The sequence below is a fragment of the Rhodnius prolixus genome, unplaced genomic scaffold, assembly GCF_049639745.1.
Source record: "Rhodnius prolixus isolate KJV_2025 unplaced genomic scaffold, Rpr scaffold_16, whole genome shotgun sequence".
Lineage (NCBI taxonomy): Eukaryota > Metazoa > Arthropoda > Insecta > Hemiptera > Reduviidae > Rhodnius > Rhodnius prolixus.
In genome coordinates this window covers 2,022,296-2,048,593 of record NW_027411616.1, presented here as the reverse complement: position 1 = coordinate 2,048,593, position 26,298 = coordinate 2,022,296, and the positions used below count along the sequence as shown (strand labels likewise).

The 26,298-nt window shown below is 33.4% G+C and overlaps 1 protein-coding gene across 1 annotated transcript; it reads right to left on the bottom strand.

Annotated features, from left to right (window-relative positions):
- Positions 1-2,572: 2,572 nt before the first annotated feature.
- On the bottom strand, positions 2,573-17,850 carry LOC141457511 (uncharacterized). The gene is made up of 5 exons (XM_074134608.1): positions 17,573-17,850; positions 9,959-12,734; positions 8,156-8,390; positions 3,695-3,973; positions 2,573-2,930 (listed from the first exon to the last, which is right to left on the bottom strand). Exons 2-5 carry the CDS (start codon positions 10,124-10,126, stop codon positions 2,665-2,667), a joined length of 948 nt encoding a protein of 315 aa, XP_073990709.1. The 5' UTR covers positions 10,127-12,734; positions 17,573-17,850; the 3' UTR covers positions 2,573-2,664.
- Positions 17,851-26,298: the final 8,448 nt, after the last annotated feature.

Here is a 26,298-nt window from a genome sequence, read left to right as displayed (position 1 = left end):
AATAATATAGTTTTCTTCAATTACATTCTCAATCTAGGTGTTCTTCCCACAATGTTGTATACATGTAATATAAAATAAATAAGATATGCATATTTTTAGGACAGCTAATTATTCCAGTATTTTACCATAAGTAAAATTAGGGGAACTAAATTAAATTACAATTGAGAAATGAATAAATAATGTTGAATAATCTACTTGTTATTAACTGTGTGTTATTTGTCATCACGAATATTTCGGTAAGACGAATTCAAGACTGAAATATTGTTTTAAATCCTCCGTGATTCAAATTTAAACAGTAGCCGACTCTAAATTTGTCTTTTTCTAATTTAACATGCATGTATATGTGACAACTTCAGAATCAGAAGAATAATTTGGAATAGAGTTAAAATAAAGTACCTATTTATACGAAGATATAATATACATTTTATCACAATTATAACTATTATGAATGAACTGGCCAGCATAAGGGTATGTGACATCTAATAAATTCTTAAAAAATATTAATGAAAATTAATGCGGTAAAATTACTTAAATAATATCAATGAAGTATTAATGAAATGTTGGGTACTTGCTGATTTGTGTACCTTTTGGCGTTTAATCAACCCTTATACTTAACATTTTAAACTGTAAGTTTTTGTTAAGGAGATTTTTGTACCTTTTGGATAGATTTTCCTTTTTGTCTATTAGCAAAGTTACGTCTGCTTTACAGATTTTTTTAAAATTTGGAATAAGCTATTCTATCATTATAACCTGATATGGTGTTAAATCGGAACCGTAACTACCACTGGAGAGATCTTTTTAAAGAATGGTTATAGTTGCGGTCCCCAAACCATCCTCAATAACCATTTTTTTTTGAGAAAGCGTTTTGAATAAAATAGGAAGGTATTTTTACGTAAATAGCAAAATTAAACTGCGATTTCAGTACTTCCTTTTAAGAGGAGCAAGAAAAATAAACTGCGATTACAGTACTTCTCCCTAAAAGGCAAAGATTTTGAATCGAACGACAATTCATTAATGTAAATCGGTTCACTCATTGATAATTTTAACGATTGCAGTACTTCCTCTTAGTAGGTGTAAGAGCATGATGGCACTTCACAGCCATGTAGAGGAGCTTTAATCACTTCTTCGTGCTAAATTTTATCAAAATTGGACTAAGCTATGTAGAAATATTAGTAATAATAGTTTTAGAAAGGGCCTTATTTGGGTGGGGCAAACTTCCCTTCTTATGAGGCATAGCGTCGAGACTTTTAAAGTACAAATCTGTACAAAATTTTGATTCGAATGACACTTCATTCATGAAAATCGGTTCACGTGTCGATAATTTGAAACGATTGCTATACTTCCCCTTAACAAGTGTAAGAGCAGATCGTCGCTTTATTGTTATGTAGGGGAGCCCTAACCCTATCATCCTATCAAATTTTATCAAAATCGGGCCAAGATTTACAGAGTAATTAGTAATAATAATTTTGGAGGGGGCCTTACATAAAGGGGGCTAACTCCTCTCCCATTCGATGTACAGGGCCGAGACCCCCAAAAGGCACATCTACATAAAATTCCGAATCGAATGACACCTCATTCATGAAAATCGGTTCACGCGTTTAGGCGCTACGTTGTTTACAAAAAAGGTAACAACAAGAACAACAAGAAGAAGAAGAAGAAGAAGAACAAGAACAAGAACATTTTTTGAAAAAGCCGTTTTTGCTCATTTTCGGCAACTTTTTTCTCGAAACCTATTAGATCTGGGTGGTTGCAAAAAAATTACAGCTATAAAGGAGTGTTTGCTCTATATTTTAAAGAAAATTTGGAAATTTTATCTTTTATAGAAAAAGAGAAAAAAATTGTCAAAGTTGGGTGTTTTTCAACGTTACGCTTTTTCGTGCAGTTTTTGATGGTCAACCCTTATACAACTGTCCTACCGGACAGTTTTAATCCCCAAGTCGAAATCCCTGTTTCTCGCTTTAAGGCTATTTGTAAAGCCAGCTCTCCGGAAACGAAAATAATGCTAAACAAAGGAATGTTGGGCAAGTTGTTATTTTGAGGTGAAACACTGACCTTTCAAGAGCTTATGAAGGAAAGTTCTTTGGTACTGAAATAGTCTGAGAAGATGCCTGCATGGATCTCCACATAGGAAAATAAAAGAAGAATTGGAAATTGATCGGGAGATGATTTTTTTGATGAATCAAAGAAAGAATAATGACAAAGATGTTGCAATGGAAGAAGGCCACTTAAGTAACAAATAACAGAGGTCAATTAAAACATTTTTTGCTAGATTTTTTAAACGCGACACTATAAGGAGATTGAGTTTGAGCAAAAGTTTGATTTTTTCTCGGGTCTAGAATTTGGTCTAGTATCAGAAAAACCTCAGCTCAGCTTCTTACTACTTACTTTCAGAATAGATAAGTACAAGTGTTGCTTTCGTGCTGAGGGTCATTTTCTGTCAGAAAATAATATTTTTTGATGTCCCTTGAGTTCGGAAAGTTGTTGGATGCAGCTTTTTACCACAGGTCCGTCAGTACATCATGCTTACTTAGAACACAATACGTTCAAAAATTCACTTATAGGCGAGCACTCTTACTGCACACATCCTCTACCAATCTCATGTATAGGACATCCATTCAAGGTTACATAAAAGAAGAAATAAGAATTTTTATTTTAATTATTCATTTAATGTTTCTTTGAATATGACCAACGCCTTCCATCTTTATGCCCAGCCTTTTTGCCATTCTTTTTGAACTGTTGGTAATGTGCTCCGTAACCATTCGCTTTTTTGTAACCTTTGTTGCTGGACGATTCTTTGCCTTTGTCATGACTTCTTTTTTTACCTAACGTTCCTTTCTTGTTCGCAGACTTGTGATGGCCTTTTTTCTTTGAGCTGCCTTTTTTCTTGAAATGTTCTCCGCGGTATCCAGTATGTTTCTCGTGTTCATCGCCTGTGATTAGAAAATAGGTTGAACATTATTAGAACAGGAAAATTTCTATATTTAATACTTTCTACTTTATTAGGTCGTAGTTAAGTATCTTCATATTTAAACGGATAGATCTGCCAACACAAATGCTAATCCTAGGGTATGTTGTGAACAGTTCTAGAGCTCTCTGAAACCACCTGGGCAAGTTCCAGGTTTTTTTTTTTTTAATACTAATGAAGGTAGAGGAGATTCAGCTCTAAATATGGTTCCAATGGACTTGTGACTGCTTTACTATCAGTGACAAAATCAGAACACTGATAATTCAAACTGGAAAGAGCTAAAAACGAAATATTCATCCGCGAAAAAAATTAAATATTCCTACGTGGGTCACTCTGACTCGGTTTCCTTTGTTGTAATGAACTTACTGAAAAAAAAACAAAAAAATGGTGTGACCATGTAATAATATCACAGGCAACCATTGAATTACTTTCGCATAATCAGACACTTCGCCTAATCAATTTAACCACTCATCTAGTTAATGCTATCGACTTCTTCATAAACTAATTCATTTTCGAGCAGCAAAGGAAGTCAAGTCACTAATGTAGCCTAAATTAAAACCTATTTTGTCCACTTTCTATCTGAAGATCATCAGCAATTAAATATTAGGTGCTCGGCGGCTCCTCGCAATGGCAACGGCAATTTTCCCCTAGCTTCCAATTTCCCGATAATTGCACATATCAGTAACTAGACACGCCACAGTGTAAGAAAACTTTGCCGTAATTATCTACCTTCATGGTGTTCATCGTAGTATTCATGTCTCTTAGAGTATTCATTCTTCTTGTGTATCTTATGCTTCCCCTTGGTTTGGTGGCCCTTCTTGTGGCCACCAGATTCGCCGAACTTGGCTGCCTTGTGCCCTTTTTCCGCGTGATGGTGCTCCTTGTAGTTGCTGCCTGCTATATTCTTCTTTCCTTTTTTCCCTTTCGTATCCTTGTAGCTGCCTTTATGGTCTTCCTTGATATGATGTCCTTTGAGGTGATTAATGTACTTGTCTTTGCCTGTGTAATCTGAAATGAATAATACAGAATAAATAACAGTGACCATTCAAATTTTTTGAAATGGAATTTTATCGACTTTAATTCTAGTAACTCAGAAAAATTCGGTAGGAGGAGGTGTTCCTGCAGGTATCACCGTCTAACAACACCCTGACGGACTAAAAACTCGAACTCACAAGGCCTACAAAAACTGTTTGATTAAACGAACCCTCAGACAGACTAGAAAAAGTTGTCTTTAGAATTCAATATGTGTGAGTGCCCCTCTAGAAGTTCGTACGAATTTAAAAACGGAAAATAGCATTAAGTTGAAATTTGGTATTTCGGTTAAGAGCCACCAGGGGACCAGCCAGCTAACTTAGCTTATTAGTCAAAATGAATGATTTTTCAGAAGCCAATAAAATTTATAAAAAAAGTACAAAAATGTAAAAAAGCACTTCTACAGAACTCAAAAAAGTGAACATAACTCAGTCATAGACATTACACTTGATAATAACATAAAAGATATAGTAAAAAAGAAAAGAAGAAACATAATAATACCTAGAGTGCAAAATATTGACAAACTATAAACCATCTGACATTCTGACTTAATTAAACAGACTTAAATTACTTATTTATTATCTTAGATGAATTTAATCTTGGTCTGTAGCATTTCTTAGTTTTAATGTATTAATAAGAAATTTATATAAAGCATTAATTTTATTTAAATTTATACTTTGAAAAAAAATTACCATTAGCTCTTCAGGTGACGCGCCATGTTTTAAGAAATTAACTAAATATTTATTTCTTTGTGAAGAAAATGCGTGACATTTAAATAAAAAATGAGGAAAGTCTCATTGAGAAAAATGAGGAAAATCTAAATGATTTTCGCATTGCAGTGCGAACAAAATTTCAGAGGGTAAAAATAATATTTTTTGCGCCTAAAATGAATTCTGCAAAATTTAGTACCTGACAAACGAATTTGAGCTATAGCTCTAAGCTTTTCTATGTTGCAATTAAGAGATAGATATGTTTCAAAGGATAGATGTGTTCCAGCTGACTTATATGTCTATAAAAAGTATTATAAGAGCTGTTAGTAACCGAGTCCACATCAAAAGAAAGTAAGTGATTATGAGAACTTCGAAGCATATCATTTTTATAAGATTTAACGGAATGTAAGTTTTGGTCATTTAGAAGGTACTCAAAGCCAATGGTTGTCAAGTAATGTTTTAATTGCGTATACCAGTTGAAAGTCAAATTATTAGCTTCAAAATCTATCAGTCTGGAGTAACAAAGTTTAGGGAGCCTCTCCTCTTCCATGGCTAATAGTTGAATCCACCACCATACGTTTGAAAATTTTAAGTTTACAGTGAATTCTACCAGTCTCCAGTCGAATATATGCATTGGGGGTTGAGGGGGCAATCTCAATAGAGTTTTGAAAAAATTAATTGCCCACGCTCCACTTCATTAGCATATTGATAGCCCCATACTTCATACAGGATTTATTATACCTTTTATACTTAAAGCTTTATGCAGTGGGCGTGTTTCCGTAGAATCATTTCTTTTTTGAGGAAGTAGTCGCTGGTCCCTCCTCATATTTCACCATTTCCATCATGGGTCATTTTTACCGTTTCTTCCACTAATCTATTTTTTGCAGTGTTTTTGTAATGTGTCACAAACTGTTTTCTAGCTCTTCTCCAGATAGTTAATGACCACGTTTAAACATTTAAACTTCTTACGCAATGCTTTGTAATTTCAATAAGTTGTTCATTCGGAATAAAACTCAAAATTTTCCACGTTTGCGAGAGAGTGTAATGAGAGTGAAATGAGTTCGTTTCCTAAACCTATTTTTAAAAGTGTAACCTTCTTTTAGTTCGTACTTCTTCTTGCTAACGTATATACAGTGACTCCCATTAATATTGGGACAGTACATACAGAAGTTCAAAATTGACGAAAATTAAAAGTGGCACCCATTTATTCAAATTTTTATAAATTCATTTCATTTTATAATTACTATTAATTAAATAAAAACTATTTAAATAAGTACATATAAATGTTTTGGTAGATTAAAAAAAATATATATATAATAATAAGAGCAAATTCTACCTCTCATAAATATTGGGACACTATTATAATTTATAGTTTGTCCAAGGTTTTGCCCGAATATTTATACAATTTGTAAATATATACCTTAAGCATATATTCAATATGAAATTAATAATTAAATTAGTTTATATAAATCAAGCCAGGTGTAACATGTCGCGCAAAAATACAAATACAACGATTGAACAAAGAAATATTATAATTTCTTTGCACAAAGACAATAAAAAGTGTTAGAGAGACAGAAAAACTGATCGGACCTAAAACATCTACTGCGTGGAACATCATTCAGCGTTACCAAAAAGAAAAAGAATTGTTTCAATCCCACAAAAAGGCCGTCCTCAACTGCTCTCTGAGAGAGAGCAGCGTTATATATTAAAAGAATTAAAAAAGATCACCGACTTAGTGCTCCAAAACTTCTATGTGAAATTTTTGACATGTTCAGAGAGCAAAAAAGGAGCAGAAACAGTTCGGAGAGTGCTAAGAAAACTCGACTATCATGGTAGAGTAGCCTGGAAGAATCCTTTTGTCAGTAAGATAAATCGTGTTAAGAGAGTGAAATTTGCCGAAAAATATTTCAATGTAAATAGTGACTTTTGGAATGATATACTCTAGCGATGAATCAAAATTTAATGTTTTCCAGTCAGATGGAAGGGTTATGGTCTGGAGGAAAGCGAATGCTGAACTCGAAAAGAAGAATTTACTGCCAACTTTAAAGGGTTTTAAAGCTGCACCTCCGGGTGGGGGTGGGTCAGTTCTGGTTTGGGGCTGGATGTCCGCATCAGGATTTGGAGACTTAGTGTTTATTGATGGAATGATGCACAAAATGGTTTATAGTAATATATTAAAATATAATTTGAAAAAAGTGCCCAAACATTTGGTATTTTAGGGTCTTCTAAATTCTACCAAGATAACAACCCCAAACCTACGGCTTGGGTGATACGTCAGTGACTGTTATACAATTGCCCAAAAGTATTCCAAACCTCTCCGCAGTCACCAGATCTTAATCCCATTGAACATTTATGGCAATATTTAGCCAGTGCTTTAAGAAAAACGAGTAATATCTAACAAAAATGAATTAAAACGATGTTTCCTGGAAGAATGGGAAAAAAACACCACCTGAATTAACCAAAAACTTGTTTCACCTATGCCTGATCGTTTGAGGGCTATTGTAAGTCAAAAAGCAATTATTAAATTATTACCAACCAATTATTAAATAGTAGGAGATTTTAAATATTGAACATTTAAACTCTAGCACTTCTGGTGTCCCAATATTTTTGAGAGCCTTATTTTACTCTTTTTCAAAAAGTGCTACCTAACAGTTTGGAATTTCATCGATTTATACTTATATATAATTTCCACAGATGTTGCTAATGTAATTTTTTTAAAAAATAATCCAAACAGGTAGTTTTCATTTTCCTTTTAAATCATTTTGTAATAGGTGTCCCATTATTAATTGGGAGTCACTGTAAATACATTTTTGCAATTTCTTTTAAGAAGTTATTTTATTTTATTATTTTTTTTTTATGATTTAAGGCGCGTCAACATCTAAGGTTATTGGCGCCCGGAGTTTTTTTTAGTGCACTGCCGGCCTCCGGACAGTGTTCTCTCGCTACAGACAACACTGTCCATCACAGGACAGTGAGCTGTAAGAAGCTCCTAGGAAGAGAAAATCTAAGGGTCAGCAGCTGGATTCGAACCCGGGACCTCCGCGTGGGAGTCCAGAACACTAACCGCATAGCTAATCCCTTCCCTTTTAAGAAGTTATTATTATTATTATTTGTCTTTTCCCAAAAGTACATCTACATATAAAATTTCCCTATTATTTAGCTATGATGGAATTATTAGTTGAGTTGCGCCTGGTCATTTCTGTAAAGCTTGTTTTTATTTTGGTGGGGTTCTATTTGGGAAATTTGGTTTCACTTTAACGTCCCAAAAATTAATAAATTATAACAATAATAACAATCAAATTTAACACTAAACTTTTTAGTTGGAAAAGTTAAGTACTCTAAATTTTTGTTATTAAAATCAACTTATTTTTTCTGGTAACTCACTACCATACGTAATATTGCTACAACTCACACAACTTTACAAATTTTTGTAAAAGAGCTTAATTACCTTTAGCTTTTTTAGTTCCATGAAATGATTTATGTTTAGAGCTATACTGCTGGCCTGCTCCCTTAGCGTACTTTTCTTCGGATTGTTCTTCAACATGCATCTGCTCTTTAGGGCTATCTGAGTAAGCAAATTGCCGGGGACTTTGCAGAACTTTTTCAGCCGGATAATCTTGAGGATTTAACATAGTTTCTTTGACTAATACGTTGGGTTCCAGTGGTTGCACGGTCACGTATTCCTACAATAAATTTTGTCTGTAGTAACTGTGAAAGATGTGATTACAAAAAGTTACAAGAAGGCCAAGATTCTAGAGTCGATTGGCACAGTCGATATGCGATTAGAAAAAAAAAAAATGGAATAATAATTATATAAGCGGCGTTTACAATTATAACTCTGTAGGATTGTAAATGTCCTTCCAAAGTTACAATATGGCCTTTACTAGGCTGCACTAGTGAGGGAAAAGTTCAAAATTCTTCCAAAGAAAATTCTAATTACTCAGTACTTTTGACATGGCATATTGCATCAATCACTTTGCTTTCTCTAGCAGAGCGAAAACTCTTCCATAAGTTACAAGTTTATATATTTTTCAGCTAAAGCGGAGTGTGCGGGCAGGTAGTGTTCAGATGTAATCGCATGACCTTCAGAAACTAGCTCATGATAAATATTCACTTTTTTACTCCTTCGAGTAGCTTTTCCACTATTTTTTTTTGGCAGTACAATACCCAGTATCTAGCTTCAAGTATGAGTAGAGAATGTCAAAACAAATTTGTCTATTCTTTGGCTCTCATTGCCGATATCAATAATATAGCTAGAACATATAAGTCACCCTGTTGGAAAAAAGAATGTCGAAAACGAAGGAAATATAATCTAGATTCACCAGCAAATTAGTTTATTTCGGCCCTGACTACTGATATCTCTTGCAAAGCGAGATTAAACATATTGGTTCCCTCTACTTTAAAAAAAAAACATTAAAAAACGAAGGGAGAATTGGGAAATATTCGGAAGAATAACCAGTAAATTAGTTTATATTAGTTCATACCTCCGATATCTACAGCAGAGGTAAAATATTTGGCGTCGTTTTATGTCGATCCCTGTCATTCGTAATTCTATGTATTATGACAAAATTTTAGACAAGTTTCTTCTAAATTGAGAATTATATGAAAAATGTAAGTGATAAAGGTGATACAAAATTAAAAAAATTACAAATCTTTCATAATATCTAAACTTGGAGTCATAATATCTTCTAACTTCTGCCATTTAGAACAATTTCGAAAAACCTTATGTGTTTCATTCAAATTTTATAACAATTATATCATTTAAGTAATTTTACTGTATTAGATTTTCATTAATATTGTTCAGAATTTATTAGCTGTCACCGACCCTTTATGCTGGCCTTTTCATCTAAAAAACATTTGTTCAGAAAAGTGTAGCACTCATTCACCATCATTGATTGTTATAGGAGGTATTTAACTATTCATACACAGGTTTAAAAATGCTAATGAAAAAATAATTATTATGACGTTAATTATTTGCTTGGTGCGTCGAAATCGCCAGTTAGCGTTATGAGTTATTTGGCACTTTTGATACCAGAGCTTATTGGTATCGCAAAATCGTCTACTGGCAACATTCCTGGGACCTTATCAAAAAAGCTGGTTATACCTACTAGAAGTCAGTAGGCTGCATCCCTAGGGTAAAGAGCTAGGGATAAAGGTTATGTTTTACCCTACTGAAACAGCTTTTACGTCTTAAGAGATATTGGGGTTTGTAAAGCCAATTTTGAAAAGTTTTTGGAAGATTGTCGCTTACCTGAGCATGCACCAAGTTAGGATCAGTTTCTGATTGAACATAGTGATGAGTTAAGAATGCAGGATGTCTCGAATCCACTCTACTTGAGTATGAGTATACTGCTGGAGTGGTAAGATTAGCCAGCAAGCCATTGATGGCCAGCAATACAGTCACAAGTGAACGCAACATGATTTATCAAACAGATAACACTTAGGGGGATCTTACATACTTATAGCTACATCCCCGCCAGACAAATACAATAAAACAAGCCATCTGACAGATTTAGTATTGCTAGGCTACAGAGGGTAGCGAACGGAAACAGTGGTGTCATCCTCCGCTGCTGGAATCATCGCTCCGTGAAATCACGTAATTCGTTCTAAAATCTTAGTGTAGTTTATTGTTTTTTTCTTTTTGTTCCTATTGTGTGCAGCTTTAGCCCGTGTAAATAAATAATAAATTCTCGTTCAGCGTTTATCAATTTAAATCAAAAGCTTTTTTAGTTTATCTACTAAGACTTTCTCCCTTTAATTTCCCTTATAAGGACCTGTTAGACATTCTCTAGCCTCTCTTTTTTCATCCTATCTTTCAGCCACTTTTTCCTTTTCACAAACTTAGGTGTGATATTTTCTAACAATGTTACAATTTAATGTAATTGTAATGTTATTTGTTACTTGCTTATAATGTTACAATTGTAGCAAGGGTTTGACCGGAGCATTTACAGACAACAAAAAAGAAAGAAAACAAAGAGAATGAAAACAACTTAAATAAATTTATTAATTTCAAACTGATAAACTGATGTTTTAGTTTATCTTATTGTTAAATGAGATCCTCTTTTACATATTATGCCAGTTCATGAAATTAAATTTTATTAGGAAATGGAATTTCTATCCCATAAAAGTGAACGTGATTCGTATTTTTTTTTTTTGCAATTATAAGGACATATAGTGTTTTTTAAATATCATCATAACAAAGTAATGACAGTTTTTACAGCGAAAATTTTCTGCATTATCTTTTCATTAATATTTTTTAGAATTTATTAGATGTCAAGGACCCTAATGCTGGCTGTTTTCATCAATAAAATATTTGTTCAAGTAACACACCTTTTAACTTAGATTGACGGAAATATCTATTAATCTATAATAATCAAACTGTTAATCACAGGTAAAAAAAAAGTTATAAAAAATCAAAAAATTTATAATTGCAAAAACTTTGAAAAAAATGCTTAAACCTACATACATTAATGATTTTGTTTATTTTATTAATTTGTTTAAATATTAAAATCGTCGGTTTAAGTTTATTAATGAACTTAAACCAATTAAATTGATCGTTACTTTACTTCATCTAGTACTCAAGCATTAAAAATAGGTAATAATTAATCGGGTTTATATTAAATAATATTGTTTTCTTCAACTACATTCTTAATCTAGGTGTTCTTCCCACAAAGTTGTATAAATGTAATATAAAGTAGATAAAGATATGCATATTTTTTGGGCGGCTAACTATTAAAGTACGATATTTTATTACAAGAACTCAATTAAAGGGACTAATGTAAATTTTTATTTAAAAATGAATAATTATTGTTGAATAATTTACTTGTTATTAACTGTTTGTTACTATTTGTACTCTAGAATACTTCTGTAAGACAAATTGAAGATTCATATTTTTTTTTATCTCCGTCAGTCTAATTTCAACAGTAATCAACACTAACATTTTTTTTTATTTTTATTTTAATGTGCATGTGTGTGCGCTTAATCAGAATAAAGGGATAATAAAGATCAATCTGAAAAATAACATGGAATAGAGTTAAAATTAAGTGCCTATTTATTTATGAAGATATAATGTACATTTTATCATTAGTATAACCAAAAAATTGTTGTAAATGAACTGGCCAGCATAAGGGTCTGTGACATCTAATAAATTCTAAAAAATATTAATGAAAATTAATGCAGTAAAATTATTTAAGTGATATCTGTCAATTAAGCATGAATGAAATGACAGGTACTGATTTGTGTACCTTTTAGCGTTTAATCAACCCTTATAATTAACTTTTTAAACTGTAAGTTTTTGTTAAGAAGATATTTCTGGTTGCTCCCGTAGACTTAAAAATAAATTGTCAATCATTAAAACTCGATCTTTATCAATAAAGTACAAAAACCAGGAGAGTAGATTAATACTATGCTTCAAAATTGTTTACCATTATTAAACCTTGATTACTAAACACTGTGAGAGACGTAATCACTAAACATTCGTCTGACAGTCTTCTCAACTTCATTTATTTAAATGTTTCATTTATGTTGGAATAATTATTAAAGATAAATAAATTTATTTTGAATAGAACACCGTAGCTACAAAAAATATTGCTGGCCGATTATTATTAACTATCCAATTGTTATCATATATTAGCTTCCACTCTTCTGTAGCTCTAGTACAATGAAGCACCTTTTTGTATGGTTCAGCAGCAGGATGGACAAATGGCATGTATTTTTCTTTTATTTTCGGAATTACCTTTCCCTTTACCTGATGGTTAAATATTCAATTGTCTTTGAATAACTCCTTCAAAGTTGGCATCTTCAGTCGCTGATTTAATGAGATGTATGCAGTGAAAAACATTAAATTCAAAGTGAAAAGGCTGTTGGAAAAAAGGAATCACATTTTATAAAACGGCATGTGCTACAGTGTTTAGCGAAGTTCTCAGCTCTCCCGCCAGTAGTGCAGTTAATCCTCCCGAGCTCTTTTACATAATACTGGAAACCAACAGCGCTTAACGAACTCAGTTAACAGTTTTTCCTTCAATGATCTGTAAAAATAAAATCATTTAGTGATGAACAGAAATTAGAATTGTGGTTTTTATTCTAATCCAAGTAACCTTTTTTTCTGTTTTAATTTTTTACTTTGATTCCAAAATATGATTTAAATTATTTAACTGGGCACAGCAAAACAAGATTATTTATCATACCAAAACAGTTAAATTTCTAATTTTAAACATTTATACTACTGAAATAAAAGAGAAAGAAGTTAAATTTACAACTGACATGATAAAGAGTGCGGCAGAGCATATAATGGCCCTAAAATAATCGGGAGAAGTGAGCGAGAACATTTATGCAGTTTGTGCAATCTGGGTCAAGTGGAGGATGTTTACCACTACATTGCCGTTTGCCCTGTTTTAGGCGAGTTCAGAATTAGATGTTATAGGACAAACCAGTTAAGGGAACCCCAATTTCTTGAGTATTTGAATGGTAAGGACTGGGCACGGCTTAATATGTATTGTATATGCGCAGGTAAATACCGGAAGTGTATGGTAGAACAGTTTAATTATTAGTTTCTTCTCTTAAATTCGTGTATTTTTGTTCTGTATCAAGTTGGAATTTTAGTTAGGTGCTTCTCTGCTGATGGACCAAGTCCATGCATTTGTGTTACATACTGTATTTTTTCTTCATTGTACGTTTATTGTAAATTGGAAATATACACCTTATTATTATTATTAATGGCCCTAAGAGTTTATACCCTTACACTTAACTTTGAAAAACTTAAGTTTTTGTTAAAGAGATTTTTCTACCTTTTAGATAGATTTTCCTGATTGTCTATTCTGCAAAGTTACATATCTGTTTTATAGATTTTCTTACCATTTAGAATAAGCAACACTTTCATTATAACCCGATATAATATTAAATTGGAACCGTAACTACCACTGGAGAGATCTTTTACAAGAATGCTTAGAGTTACGGTCCCAAAAGAAATCAACCAACTATATCTCTTTAGTTATTATCATTAAAACATTAAAATTAATGCCATTTATAGAACTAACTTTTATCTACAATTCGGTAAAAAATTCATTTGACTCTGAACAATACGAAGAGAGATACAAAGGTATGAATTTGAACAAATTTGAAAAGCTCTAAAATTAAACCTTTTATATCTCCTTAACTATTATATCGAAAACAATGAAAGCTTTCCCCGTTTTGGAGCTAACATTACTCTACAATTCGGTAAAGAATTCGTTGCAATGTAAACAATAAGAAAGGAGATATAACCGTTTGAAATTCGAACGAACGTGAAAACCCCTAAAATTCAACATTCTATATCTCATTAACTATGATCACTAAAACTTTGCAATTTATATCAGTTATAGTGCAAACGGGTCTACCATTCGGTAAAGAATTAATTTAAATCTGAACAATTCGACAAGAGAGATATCGGTTTGAAATTTGAAGGAATTTTAAAATCCTAAAATTTAACCTTCTTTATATTTTTACTTATTATCACTAAAACATTGCAATTTTTTTCTGTTTTTGGAGCAAACATTTCTTTACCATTCGGTAAAGAATTCGTTTATGTCTAAACAATACATAAAGAAATGCAATGGTTAGAAATTAGAAGGAATTTGAAAGCCTCCATAATTTAACCTTCTATATTAAAACTTATACAATGACCCTCTAAATCTTGGCCCGATTTTGGTCTAATTTGGCAGGATGAAAGGTTTAGGGCTCCCCTACGTAACATTAAAGCGACGTTCTGCTCTTACACCTACTAAGGATAAGTTTTGCGATTGTTTCAAATTATCGTTGCGATAACCGATTTTCGTGAAGTGTCAATTAATTCCAAATTTTATGTAGATTTGAATTTTAGAGGCCTCGACGCTGTGCATCTTTGGGAGGGGAGTTCGCACCATGCGCGTAAGGGCCACTGTAAAACTATTAATACTAATAACTCTGAAAATTTTAGCCAGATTTTGCTAAAATTTAGCATGTAGGGGTAGTTGAAGCTTCCTACGTGACATTAAAGTGCCATCGTGCTCTAATACCTACTAAAGGGAAGTATTGCAATCGTTCCAAATCATCAACGCGTAAATCGATTTTCACGAATGGAGTGTCATTCGAATCGAAAATTAATGTAGAAATGACTTTTGGGGGTCTCGACGCATGTATAAGGGTTTATACCTTTGACTGGAGAGATCGTTTTAATGAATACTTTTATTTGCGGTCTCGAAGGAATCCTTAAAAGACATTTTTCTTGAGAAAACGCTGTGAATAAAATAGGAAGGTATTTGTACATAAATAGCAAAATTAAACTGCGATTACTGTACTTCCGCTTAAGAAAAGTAAGAAAAATTAGACGGATATTACAGTATTTCTCTCTAAAAGGCAAAGTGAATTTATCTTCAAAAAGCACGATTGCAGTCTAGCCTCTTATTAGATGTAAGAACATGATGGCACTTTGGGAAGCTTTATCCACTTCTTCGTGCTAAATTTTATCAAAAATGGACTAAGCATTATAAAAATATTAGTAATAATAGTTTTAGAGAGGGCCTTACGTTGGGCAAACTCCCCTCATTAAGAGGCACAGCGTCGAGATTTCTAAAATGTAAATTTATACGAAAATCATTCATGAAAATCGGTACACGCATCGATAATTTGAAACGATTGTAATTCTTCCGATTATGAGCGGAACGTCGCATTAACATTATGGAGAGAAGCCCTGACCATTTCATCTTGCCAAATTTTATTAATATCGGGCTAAGATTTACTTTATTAGCGTTATTAGCAATAATAATTACGAAGGGAGCCATACATACACGGGGCTAACTCCTCTCCCATTCGATGTACAGCGTCGTGAACCCCCCAAAAGCCGCATCTACATAAACTTTCGAATCGCATGGCACCTCATTCATGAAAATCGGTTCGCGCGTTTAGGCGTTACGTTGTTTACAAAAAAGGGAACAATAACAACAAAAACAATTTTTGAAAATGTCTTTTTTGCTCATTTTCAGTGACTTTTTTCTCGAAATCTATCAGATCTAGGTTATTGCAAAAAAATTACAGTTATAAAGGAGGATTTGCCCTATATTTTAAAGGAAATTTAGGAATTTTATCTTTTATAGAAAAAGAGAAAAAAAATTATCAAAGTTGGGTGTTTTTCAATGTTAGACAGTTTTAATTATTGGAAAAAGTTATTGTTTTAAGACTGAACAAAATATTTTCTATTCTTTAATCTCAGTAACTCTTGGACAGAAAGTAGTTAAGCAAAGCTGCCACTCAAGTAATGCAAATGAAAGCAACAAAATCTTGCTTCTGAATATAGAATAAGTAATGCAAATTCAGTCACAAATCCGAAATAGAGATTAGTCAAAAGATAAGTGCTAGTTTCGCCCATGGCCAACACACACAGAATTTTACACCGTTCTGTGCATTACATACACAGTCCATTGTATTGATCTGGGACAGCTCCATAATCAATAGGCCTCCAGCTAATAGTAGAGCTTAAATAAACGTTGCAAATTTGGTGAAAAAACTCACCAAAACTCAACTAAGAGGAAAGTTAACTGCTTTTTAAATCTTTTCTTTCCAAGTCTATTTTTGAAAGTGTGTGACCTAAATAGGATTACGTTCAGGATCTTTTGGTTGAACTTTCATTTTCTTGTCATCTGCTGAACGATGAGGCCTCAACCAAATTTTTACATAATCATCTGGATTAAATAATTGTTGCGGTGGTCCATTCATTTTGCTAGATTTTCAATTAATATTCTATTTCTTTGTTCATTTAAAATAATATTCATATTACTAAATCCGCGCTCGCATTCCGCCGAACTGCAAGGGATAGTATTTATATAGCGAATTAAAATTTGTAAATCTTCAGGAATTTCTTTGCCTCCATTATCAATATAATCTCTAAACCATTGATACAGCGCGTCGTTAATGTTATTAAATTAAATCTGGTGCATAACGACTCGATTTCACTTTCTCCATAGTCAGTTTTAATATCCGTTGGCTATTCCGTTCGATCTAATACTCGAAATTAACGAAATTTGTTTATTTATTTATTTTTTTTTTTAATATAACAACCAATTTTCGTTAAAACAGAAATCATCTTTAGTTCTGGAACGCGTTCCTGTCCAAAAAGGAAGTACCGGAACGACCTTCCGTAGCGTTCCGGCTCGAAGACACCACTGAGTTGGAGTTTAAAGTATTTTCAACTACCTAGCAGGGTTTTCCATCCTCTGCAAAGCTAGATTCGCTTTTATCTGTTTGCCAATCAGGAAGTGTGTCAACTGCTGCTTAAATAAAATCAGATTGCTGGGTGTCAAAAATTAAGTTCTATTACTCCTTATCTGAAATATCTTGTTGTATAATTTTGAAATTTGGTCTATCAATAACTCAACTCGGGGAGAGAGGGCTACATCAGATCGCGTCAGGGTAGAGACAGGTCTTTGACCAATAGTTTGTTAGATTACCGAGAGAATTGTAAAATGTAATTTAAGAAGCATATTTTCAATAAATAACTGTTTTATTAACTAGAAGAGTGCACGCTTAGAACAGAATAGTAAACTGAGAAGAGCTTTAAAGCAAACTGAAAAATTAACACCTTTTGGTGTCCTAGTTGACCCAAGATGAAATTCTTAATTTTCTAATAAGATGGAGCACTATCTCGTAATTTGTTAAAAAAGTGAGTGAGTTCTTATATAACTTCTTTTTTTGAAATCGATTGGTGGGCAGATATTAATGGAAAGTAGGGTGCCGTACCAGATGAAAATAAACCAGAATCTGTGCGGCAGTCGAAGAGTTTGCGCCAACTATGCTGATGTGATGAGTTTAGAGCTTCAGCGGCGTTTTTATTACTTTATGGAAACACAAAACTAACCTTCCTAATGCTTGCCTCAGGCGCCATAATTGATCTGTCTGGCCCAGGGTAGAGGGCGTTGCTTATTACAGCATTAAAAGCAAGTAAAAATCCGTAGAATACACTTGATTAAATTAAAGTGAACTAAGCACGGGCTGAGCGTCTAATTAATAGCTGTTCTCTGAGAGATCAACTAGCTACCTCGACTAGACAACCGTACAAATGTTGTCTTAACGACAACTGATAAGACGGCAAAGTGAGTTAGATCTAGTGTGCAAGTGTTGTGTGTATAGTTAGTCCCACTATCTCGCACAATGTTTTAATTAGTCTCAATCTGGCAAACTTGTGTAACCTACACACGGCTTTCTCTTACTATTTATTTGTATTGTGTGTGGTTCAAGTACTTTTACTCTGATGTTTAATGATACGTATAATTAAAATTATGCAGATTTCATATTATTACATAGATGTTCTCAATCCCTCAAATAGTAGCAAAAATTAATTCTCAAATGCATATTACACAAAATTCACGGTAAATATCTTTGTTAAATGTGACCAATGTATGCTTTTGAAGTTTTGAACTTATTTGTCTATGCCCAATTTTACATACAAACTTATTCCTTTTATATTCAGAGTGTACACGGAGGAGTGGTCGAAACTTCGAGAGGTGATTCAGCAGCTCAAATGCAACAAAAAATATTCTCTTCACTTTGGCCCAATTTTCAATAGTGTCCAAGATATTTGCATTTTTAACTTTTCCGCCGATATTCGCGTTTTTCCACCATAAAAACGGCCGTAACTTTTCTATCCTTTATCCTACAACAAATCTGCTTATTTCAAACGAAAGAGCATTAAATTTCCTATAAATCTGCTTAACTTTGGATTATTATTAATTAACTTTGATGAAAAAAAACCTCCATTATGTCAATAAGATAAGTTGCACAAATTATTGTAGTCGAGAAACTAATAATTTGCCACAATTCTTTTTTGAATAATTCAAACTATTTTTTGTAGCGATTTTAGGTAGGCACCTCCCTTGGTATTTTATTACTACTGCGTTTTATTGCTACTGTGTTTTATTGCTACTGTGTTTTATTGCTACTGTATTTTTTACTTCTGTTTTATTAAATAATAATTGTCCAAAACTAAAAAGATTATTTTCTTTTTGTTCCTTCGCCAACAATTATTGACAAACGAGTAAATTAATTATTTGATATCAGTGAAAAGACGGTTACTCAACTTCCCAGTTTTCTGCATTTACACCCCTCTGTTCGGGGTAGGGTTTTATTAAAAACCAAAAAAATCCATATGGTCTTGATGGTCAATAAATGCACAACTTTTCCTGTAATTGGGTGACTCCTTGATTGGGTGGTAAGAGATTTCCATATCGGCGATTTCTGGGAGTAGTTAAAGGATCCCTTAATTGGAAACTCTACTCGAAGAATGTGGAAGCCAAGAATGGGAGATATATAAGCATTCGAAGACACAAAAATTGTGGAAGATACAAAAGTCTGGGAAGTTTCTGTATTGTTTTACAGGGCCACCAGTCGAGCTATACCAGATTTTGGGTGTTTTTTATGCGGTCAAGCTAAAAAGACAGTTTTGCGGTCATTAGAAATATTACAGAATAAATGTAAGAGATTATGTTTGGGATGTCTTAATAGCCCGCCAGTGAATATTTTATACGCAGAAACCTGTGAAATTCCATTAAGGCGCGAAATTCAGATAGTTTCCTATACGTTCTAAAGTTAATGAAATGGCAGACTATGTTCTCAAATTGGTAATTTAAATGAAAAAGTCCTGACTCGCGCCTTTTGGAAGAAAAAGATCTTCGGAACTCCATATGATCACCTCTTTAGCGATTTCAAACTTACCAAATCTGCACCTCTAAGAGTGTAGAAATTCTGGGTTTGATGATTATATTGATCAGAATATTCACTGATGGCTCCATGTTGGACAGTAAAGTATGATGTGTGATATACGATCCTCAACTGAAATTCTGCTAAGTGGCTCAACTAAACCAGACTGCTTCAATTTATACTGCAGAAACTGTAGACAGCAGTGTGGCTCATAAATATATAATTAGACTATCTAGTCGTCATAAATACATAATTCAGTAAATTTTGGTGCATGCAATACTGAAGAAGATTTCAGGCACATTGTAATCAAATGGCGGAAATTCAATGGAAGAGAAACGATCTTCAGTACACTGTACAAATACTTGGAGGCCTCTTTCCGTTATTACGATGTAATATTTTCTAATAATCGGCCGAGCTGGTAGAACTGACCAAGGAGTATGCTTGGGTTTAAAGTGGAAAGTTTGCATGTATGAAAGGTAGGGTTGCTAACTGCCTTTTTTTGGAAATCTTTAGTCCTTTATTAAAACCTGGTTGTCCTTGTCCTTTCTTAAATTAGGAAAGGACGCCTTTTGTCCTTTTTTTCAGATATTGTTTACAAAAATCTAATTTATTTTATTGTATTTTTGATTTAAGTTCTGACTTCCGATACTTCTTTATTTGGCGTGTTGTTTTTCTGTTCTAACTGAACTGAATAGGTCAACAGGTTATTGATGTAACGATGAACTTTTCATGAATAAGTATGTTAGATATAAATGTACCCAGGCCAGATTATAGGCGGGAGAGAGGGGACTTTTTCCCGGGGCCCGGAGCCGGAGTCTCTGCATGTACGCCTAAAAAAAATAAAAGGAAAACGAATGATATACATTCCCGGGTCCCGAAATTCTGTCGACGGCCCTGAATGTACCTAATTTTTTTAGGGTGTCCTTTTTTGGAACTTTATAGAGTTGGTAACCCGAATGAAAGGTGAGCGAATGAGTAAGGTTAAGGTGTTCCGGTACACCTGGAATATCGAGTACACCGTCCCATCTTGTATATAGATTATAACTACAGTAGTTAATAAAATGGAACACCTCAGCAGAGGTGAATTCCAAATAAATGTTCAAATTAAACAATTTCAACATTGCCTCAGTATATTAAATTAACTTAGCTTATGGTTAGCTTATCAACCATAGAGGTCTGTGGACATCTAATAAATTCTAAACAATATAAACGAAAAGTTAATGCAGTGAAATGACTTAAATGATATCAATTGTTATAAAAATTCCATTAAGCACATGCTTTTTCGAATGATTCAAAATGGTTGAAATTACCAGAAGTATTAATAAAATGATTTGATTACCTTCTGGCGTTTAATCAACCCTTATAATACAAAAACTTTTTTAACTGTAAATTTTCGTTAAGAGATAATTTTTTCAATTTAAATTTTTTCAATTCACTTAGTTAACTATACTCTTAATTGCCGTCTCCACAACTAGTCATGAGATTCTCAATGAAACCTCTAAGCCTAGAAACATCATCTTTAGTTGTTTTCACCATTAAATAATTTACTCGATTAATGGAAACTCACAATTTAATTGGATGGCCCTAATATGCTCGTTAAATGATTATTTATAATGGATTTATAATTGAAGTCAATTTATTCGTGCGGCTATGTGCATTATTTGAATTATCAGTGATCACCAAGAATCAAACTGGACGGAATAACGTGATGTTACTTAGCAACCTCCCAGTAAATAGCTACACATAGTTTGCGTACATGAGATATATTGTTGGTATATATATATTCCAAGGAGTATATATATATTTATATCTGGAAAAAATAAGTCTAAATTAAATAAACCTAAGATCAGTCTTAAAAAACTCATCAATTACAACTTTTCCAAAGTGCAGTCAAAAAAAAAGGATTGCCAACGGTACCTCGTCAATTTGGGTTTGTAACAAAAATAATTTTATAATTTTATGCGTAAATGAGCCCACCCATTTACACCTTTCACGGATTAATTTATTTATAAAATTACATCACAACATACAAAAGACGTTTTATTTTTTTAATTTTATTACTAATCGTTTAAGTCAATCGCCCACACAATAAGGCGTACATTAGGTGAAGAAGACAGTATATTCTTATCGAAGACCGACAATAAGACAGTATAGTCTTATCAATACAAAATTAAGACCCAATGAGAAAAATAAATAAATAAAGAACTCCAGAACTAAACTGAATATTTAAGGAATGGCTTGAAGTATGGCAATTTCAATTGATTGGTTGCTCAAGATTGCAGGTAGAACAAATACGATCTTAGTCAAAGAGGTAATTTAAACAGTTTACTCTTAATCACGTGAGGGGGACCCAGAAAGACACATTTGGGAACAACCCTTCATTAGAAAGCGATCATCCTCCTCAGTGAAGGTAGTCCTCTCGCCACTGACAATGACTTAGGGATGTCTGGGTGAGTTTAGAACTCTAGCTATGTTCATAGAAAGAAAGGCATTTGGCTGTGGAGGTTCTAAACTCTTTCTCGGGAGTCTGGAAGTGCTGAATTAACCGCAATATGTGTTCGCCAATGCCCACATGTCTTTTTCATAAGTGCTGTCCGATAAACGGCAATAAATTTTTGTCGACGTTGTGAATGCTGGTAAACTTCAAAATAAAAATATTTTATCCATTGCCTCATTTTATTCAGGAGTTTAGTAATATGTATTGTTTATGACGAATGTGTCAGTGGTGTTAGCTAATTTATAGTTCAATTGTGTTCAGTAATTTTCTAAAGAGAAGTAGAGCTTTTGCAATATTAACAGTGAACAGTGGTAAGGCATCGGATAAACAAAGTCCCGACCGTTGAGGTGGCGTAGTTACTGGAGATAAAGGAAGCATGAGCGGTGCCAGCTACTGTAGGCAGTGCTGACAATCTAGGTGGGGCTTCCTGCCAGCTTGTTATCCTCATTGAGAGATTAGATAAGCTCTCTAATGAAATAACATCAATGGAAACACAGCCATCAACAGCTCCACCAAAACAAAGAAAACAAAGAAATTTAAAAAAAAAGTCCAAAAATACATACTGCGAATAGTCAGGAGTTAAAAATGCTCTTTAGTTCATGAAATACATTGAAGAAACTTTAAAAATGATATGATTAAATAAAGAAAGAAGAGAAAGAAAATAATATTAGAACTTAATCACTTATGTCAATCACAGCAAACTATATATTATAAATTAATTAAATATATATACAAAACATAAAGAAAGTGGCTTGAAAAAAGTCACTTTTTTAATATTCAATTTTAACAATTTATTTAGAACTTGCACTTAGCCTTACGGTTGCAAGAGTAAGTTATACTATGCATACAATATCAGCACCTAATACATTGCGGATCTTTTTACATATTTTATTACCACTGCTTCTTATATTATTTCTAATAAAAAAGGATGGCTGGAATACTAATACTTCTCCGTTTGGTGGTGCTCGTGCAGCGCAGGACTATAGAGAAATTTCTGGCGTTATATCGCTGACTTTCATTTGTGTAGATATAATAAAATCTCCAGTGACTAATACTTATTAAAATTCAACAGACAGCAAGCTTTTCTGTATTAAGTAAAACTGGAGGTCCAGCAGAAATAGGAACCCGCTAAATACATTGTATTCTCGACTGGATATTATCAATTAAGTTGCCTGCTGTAATTATTTTACATAAATATATTTTTTTTTTTAAATACTCAAATGTAACATATTTTTTATAATGTTATTTCCTGTATAAAATGTAAACTAGGCACTCCTAAACTTACACGGATTACGACCTACTTAAAAAAAAAGAAAATCGCGCTTGATTAGCAAACAAATAAAGAAAAAAGGATAAAAATATAACTCTCAATTCAATATGATTATTACATTATTATTAATATTATTTTATATTAGTGGAGTAAGAGAAGGTAAACAACTCAAAGACGGAAAGAAGTTGGGTTTTATGTTGTACATCATCACAGCATTTATGGTCTCGCTAACAACACAATCTAAACTTATCAGCTCTATATCTCGCTTTGCATTTTAGATGACATTCCCAACAAACAGAGACAGACTTTTGTCCTGAGACGTAAGCAGGTTCTGACCCATATAGAGAAAAAAGTGCCTAATTTGGCCACCTATCAATCCCACCTTATTTTAGAGACAGTGAAATTGAGTCACTCCATTACTTGTATTCAACATTGCTTAAAGACAAACAATATTTGTCGAGATGTTGAAAAAAGTTATGCATTGTGGATTCAGTTCATTGTATATTTCTCTGTTTACTGGCCAGCACAGATAAACCGCTGACAAACAGAGAAGTTTGCCCATACGACGGAAACTACACAGAAATATTGTTTCCTATAGCAAATAAATCTAGGGTAAAGTTGAAAGCAAAAGGACATTCCAGACAAACGAGAAATGTTCTCCTTGTCGATGGTTGGTAAGTGGTACCGTAGCAAAAAGCAGTACTCAATCTATTATACTTATTGTTGACGTAATTTTATTATTATCTAATAGAAACATCTTTATGATAGACGGCATTGTTAAAAAACATTATCTACCTCTGCCAGATAGTGTTGTAAATAATTATGATTTACTTATTGATGACCCTGCCAATCTTAAATTAATAATACCACCAATTTTGACCAATCCCTGAATAATGAGGATCATTTCTACATTTATATTTAACCTTTTTTAACCTGCTTATTGATAAGGGACGAACATTCATCAATTCTTCGCGAGATGTTAATTAAAATCCACGAAGCTGTTTTCCTTCTGATAGAAAGGTAAAAGCTTTAAATTTAGGCAATACATATGATGATGTTGCCTTCTAGGAAGGACTGATTGAAATTGCGTCCATCTGGAGTGTTACACGAAAATTATTTTAGGAATGGTTCCAGTTGTACGGGAGTATGGGAGGTCTCAAGAAGTGGCTTACTTCGAGACAAGAGGTGATTTGACGAAGGACTTGATACGAACCTAGGAATAAGTGCCATGGAACTTTATAGAGTAGAACATCATCGCTGAAAAATGACTGAGCCCCCGGAGAAATGTTTAGGTACAAGGGAATGAGCTACATGTGAGCAGTGAGTAGTGCGTGTTAAATTTTAAAAGAAAATTGTTGTTTCCTATTTTTGGGAAAGTTGAAAAAATGAACGCCCACTCAATGAAAATTGGCACTTTGATTGGCTGAGATTAATAAAAAAAACCTTATTATAAGGTCCTTTGTTATCATCTGAATGTGATAACAAATTTGAACATTCTGGTCGTGAGAATCACTTTATTCAAAATAGAAAGTCTGCACGATTGCTATATTACCTATTATTAGAGGAAAGAAAAAGTGAGGGAGAATTGACGTGAGTCACCTAAGAGGGACATGAAATAATACTGGTGGAGTAATCCAAGCCTTACAAATGAAAGATATTTGTTAAAATGTTCCGTTGCGGTCATGTAGCTTGTTAGGTAACACCTACTCAGACCTGGTATTTGTAGTATACCAATAAAAAGATTGATCTAGAAGTAGCAGTGGCATTCATAAAATATAACCTGGCAGTGATGACTGGAAGATTGGCTCATCCATCCAACTTCATCCAGAAATAAGTGAACTTGGTATACTTTTCGATAAGCGACCCGCTTGACCCGATCGTCTACCTAGGCCTCTGATGTTGCATTTTACCGCTTGCTGTTCTACTGCCCAAATTTCAGCGCATCTCTTTTACAGATTTTCATTTTTTTTAGGAATTCTAGCAATATTTTTAATACTCCTTACGATTATATAGCTAGCATATTTGTGTTTTAAAAATCTGGGATTCTTCATTTCAGATAAGAATGCACTAAGATGGACATCATGGCATTATTGATTAATTAATTGGAATACAAATGGGATTCCTGGATCATTAAGGAGAGTATAGTTAGAAATAAAATCTTAAGGAGCGTTGGTGATTTAGCGAAGGGCTTTGGAATGGAAAGATTTGACGCGATAGGAATTGAATCCCAAATATCGCAACCGTTTGTCCAGATAGCTTTTATGACTGAGTTGATATTATTATTTTGTTATTGAGGAAAGATTTGAACTTTGGTCAAATAGTTTCGAGAGAAGTTTGTAGTGTCGATTTGTAGGCCTATCCATTTCAGTCTTGCAGTGCGTTTCAAGTTAATCGTCTGATAAAGTACAGTACTTTACTACAGCATTGTACTTTGCCCACAGTCAGTATTTCTATCAAACCGTAGAAATAGAATCTAAACATTGAAAATGCTAAAATTATTGCGCTAAAAACATTTTTGTTAGTGTTTCAAAGGCCTCCGAACATGCACTATCGATAAAACTTCTATTCAAAGAATGTAACACCGCCGCAATCCACCATACATCCTCTTGCTAGAAGAGAGTAAAAATCAAATGAAGTGCACACTAAGTAGAACGGAGATTCTGCAACTTTGTTTTGGCCAGAAAAGTAACAGAAACTTGAAACATTGAGTTTGTCTTTTATAAGTTTGTTGGGTAAGTTGGTTAAGTTGAATACTTGTCGGGGTGTCTGAAATAGCCAGGATATAAATTTGTTAGTTGTGGCAGCAAAGAGGGCTGCTGTCTCCGGGTGGAAGTTAGAGCTAGCTGGAGTATTGACTGGCAGCGTCCACTATTCAAGAATGATAGCTTTCTGTCCAATATACACACATGGCCGCCTTAAATTGAAATTTTATTCCATGGCTCTTCTTAAAACATGATCAATCTCACAAAACATTCAGCTCTAGTCCTCTCAACGCCATTGATTTTGAAGGAGCTGTGAGTCACGCTTCTTTCAAAAGTTCCGACGGATTGTTGTCTGTAGTGTGGAGTATCATTTGAACTTTTGAAGTGATGACGTATTAGATTTGCTCTCTGTATGTGTT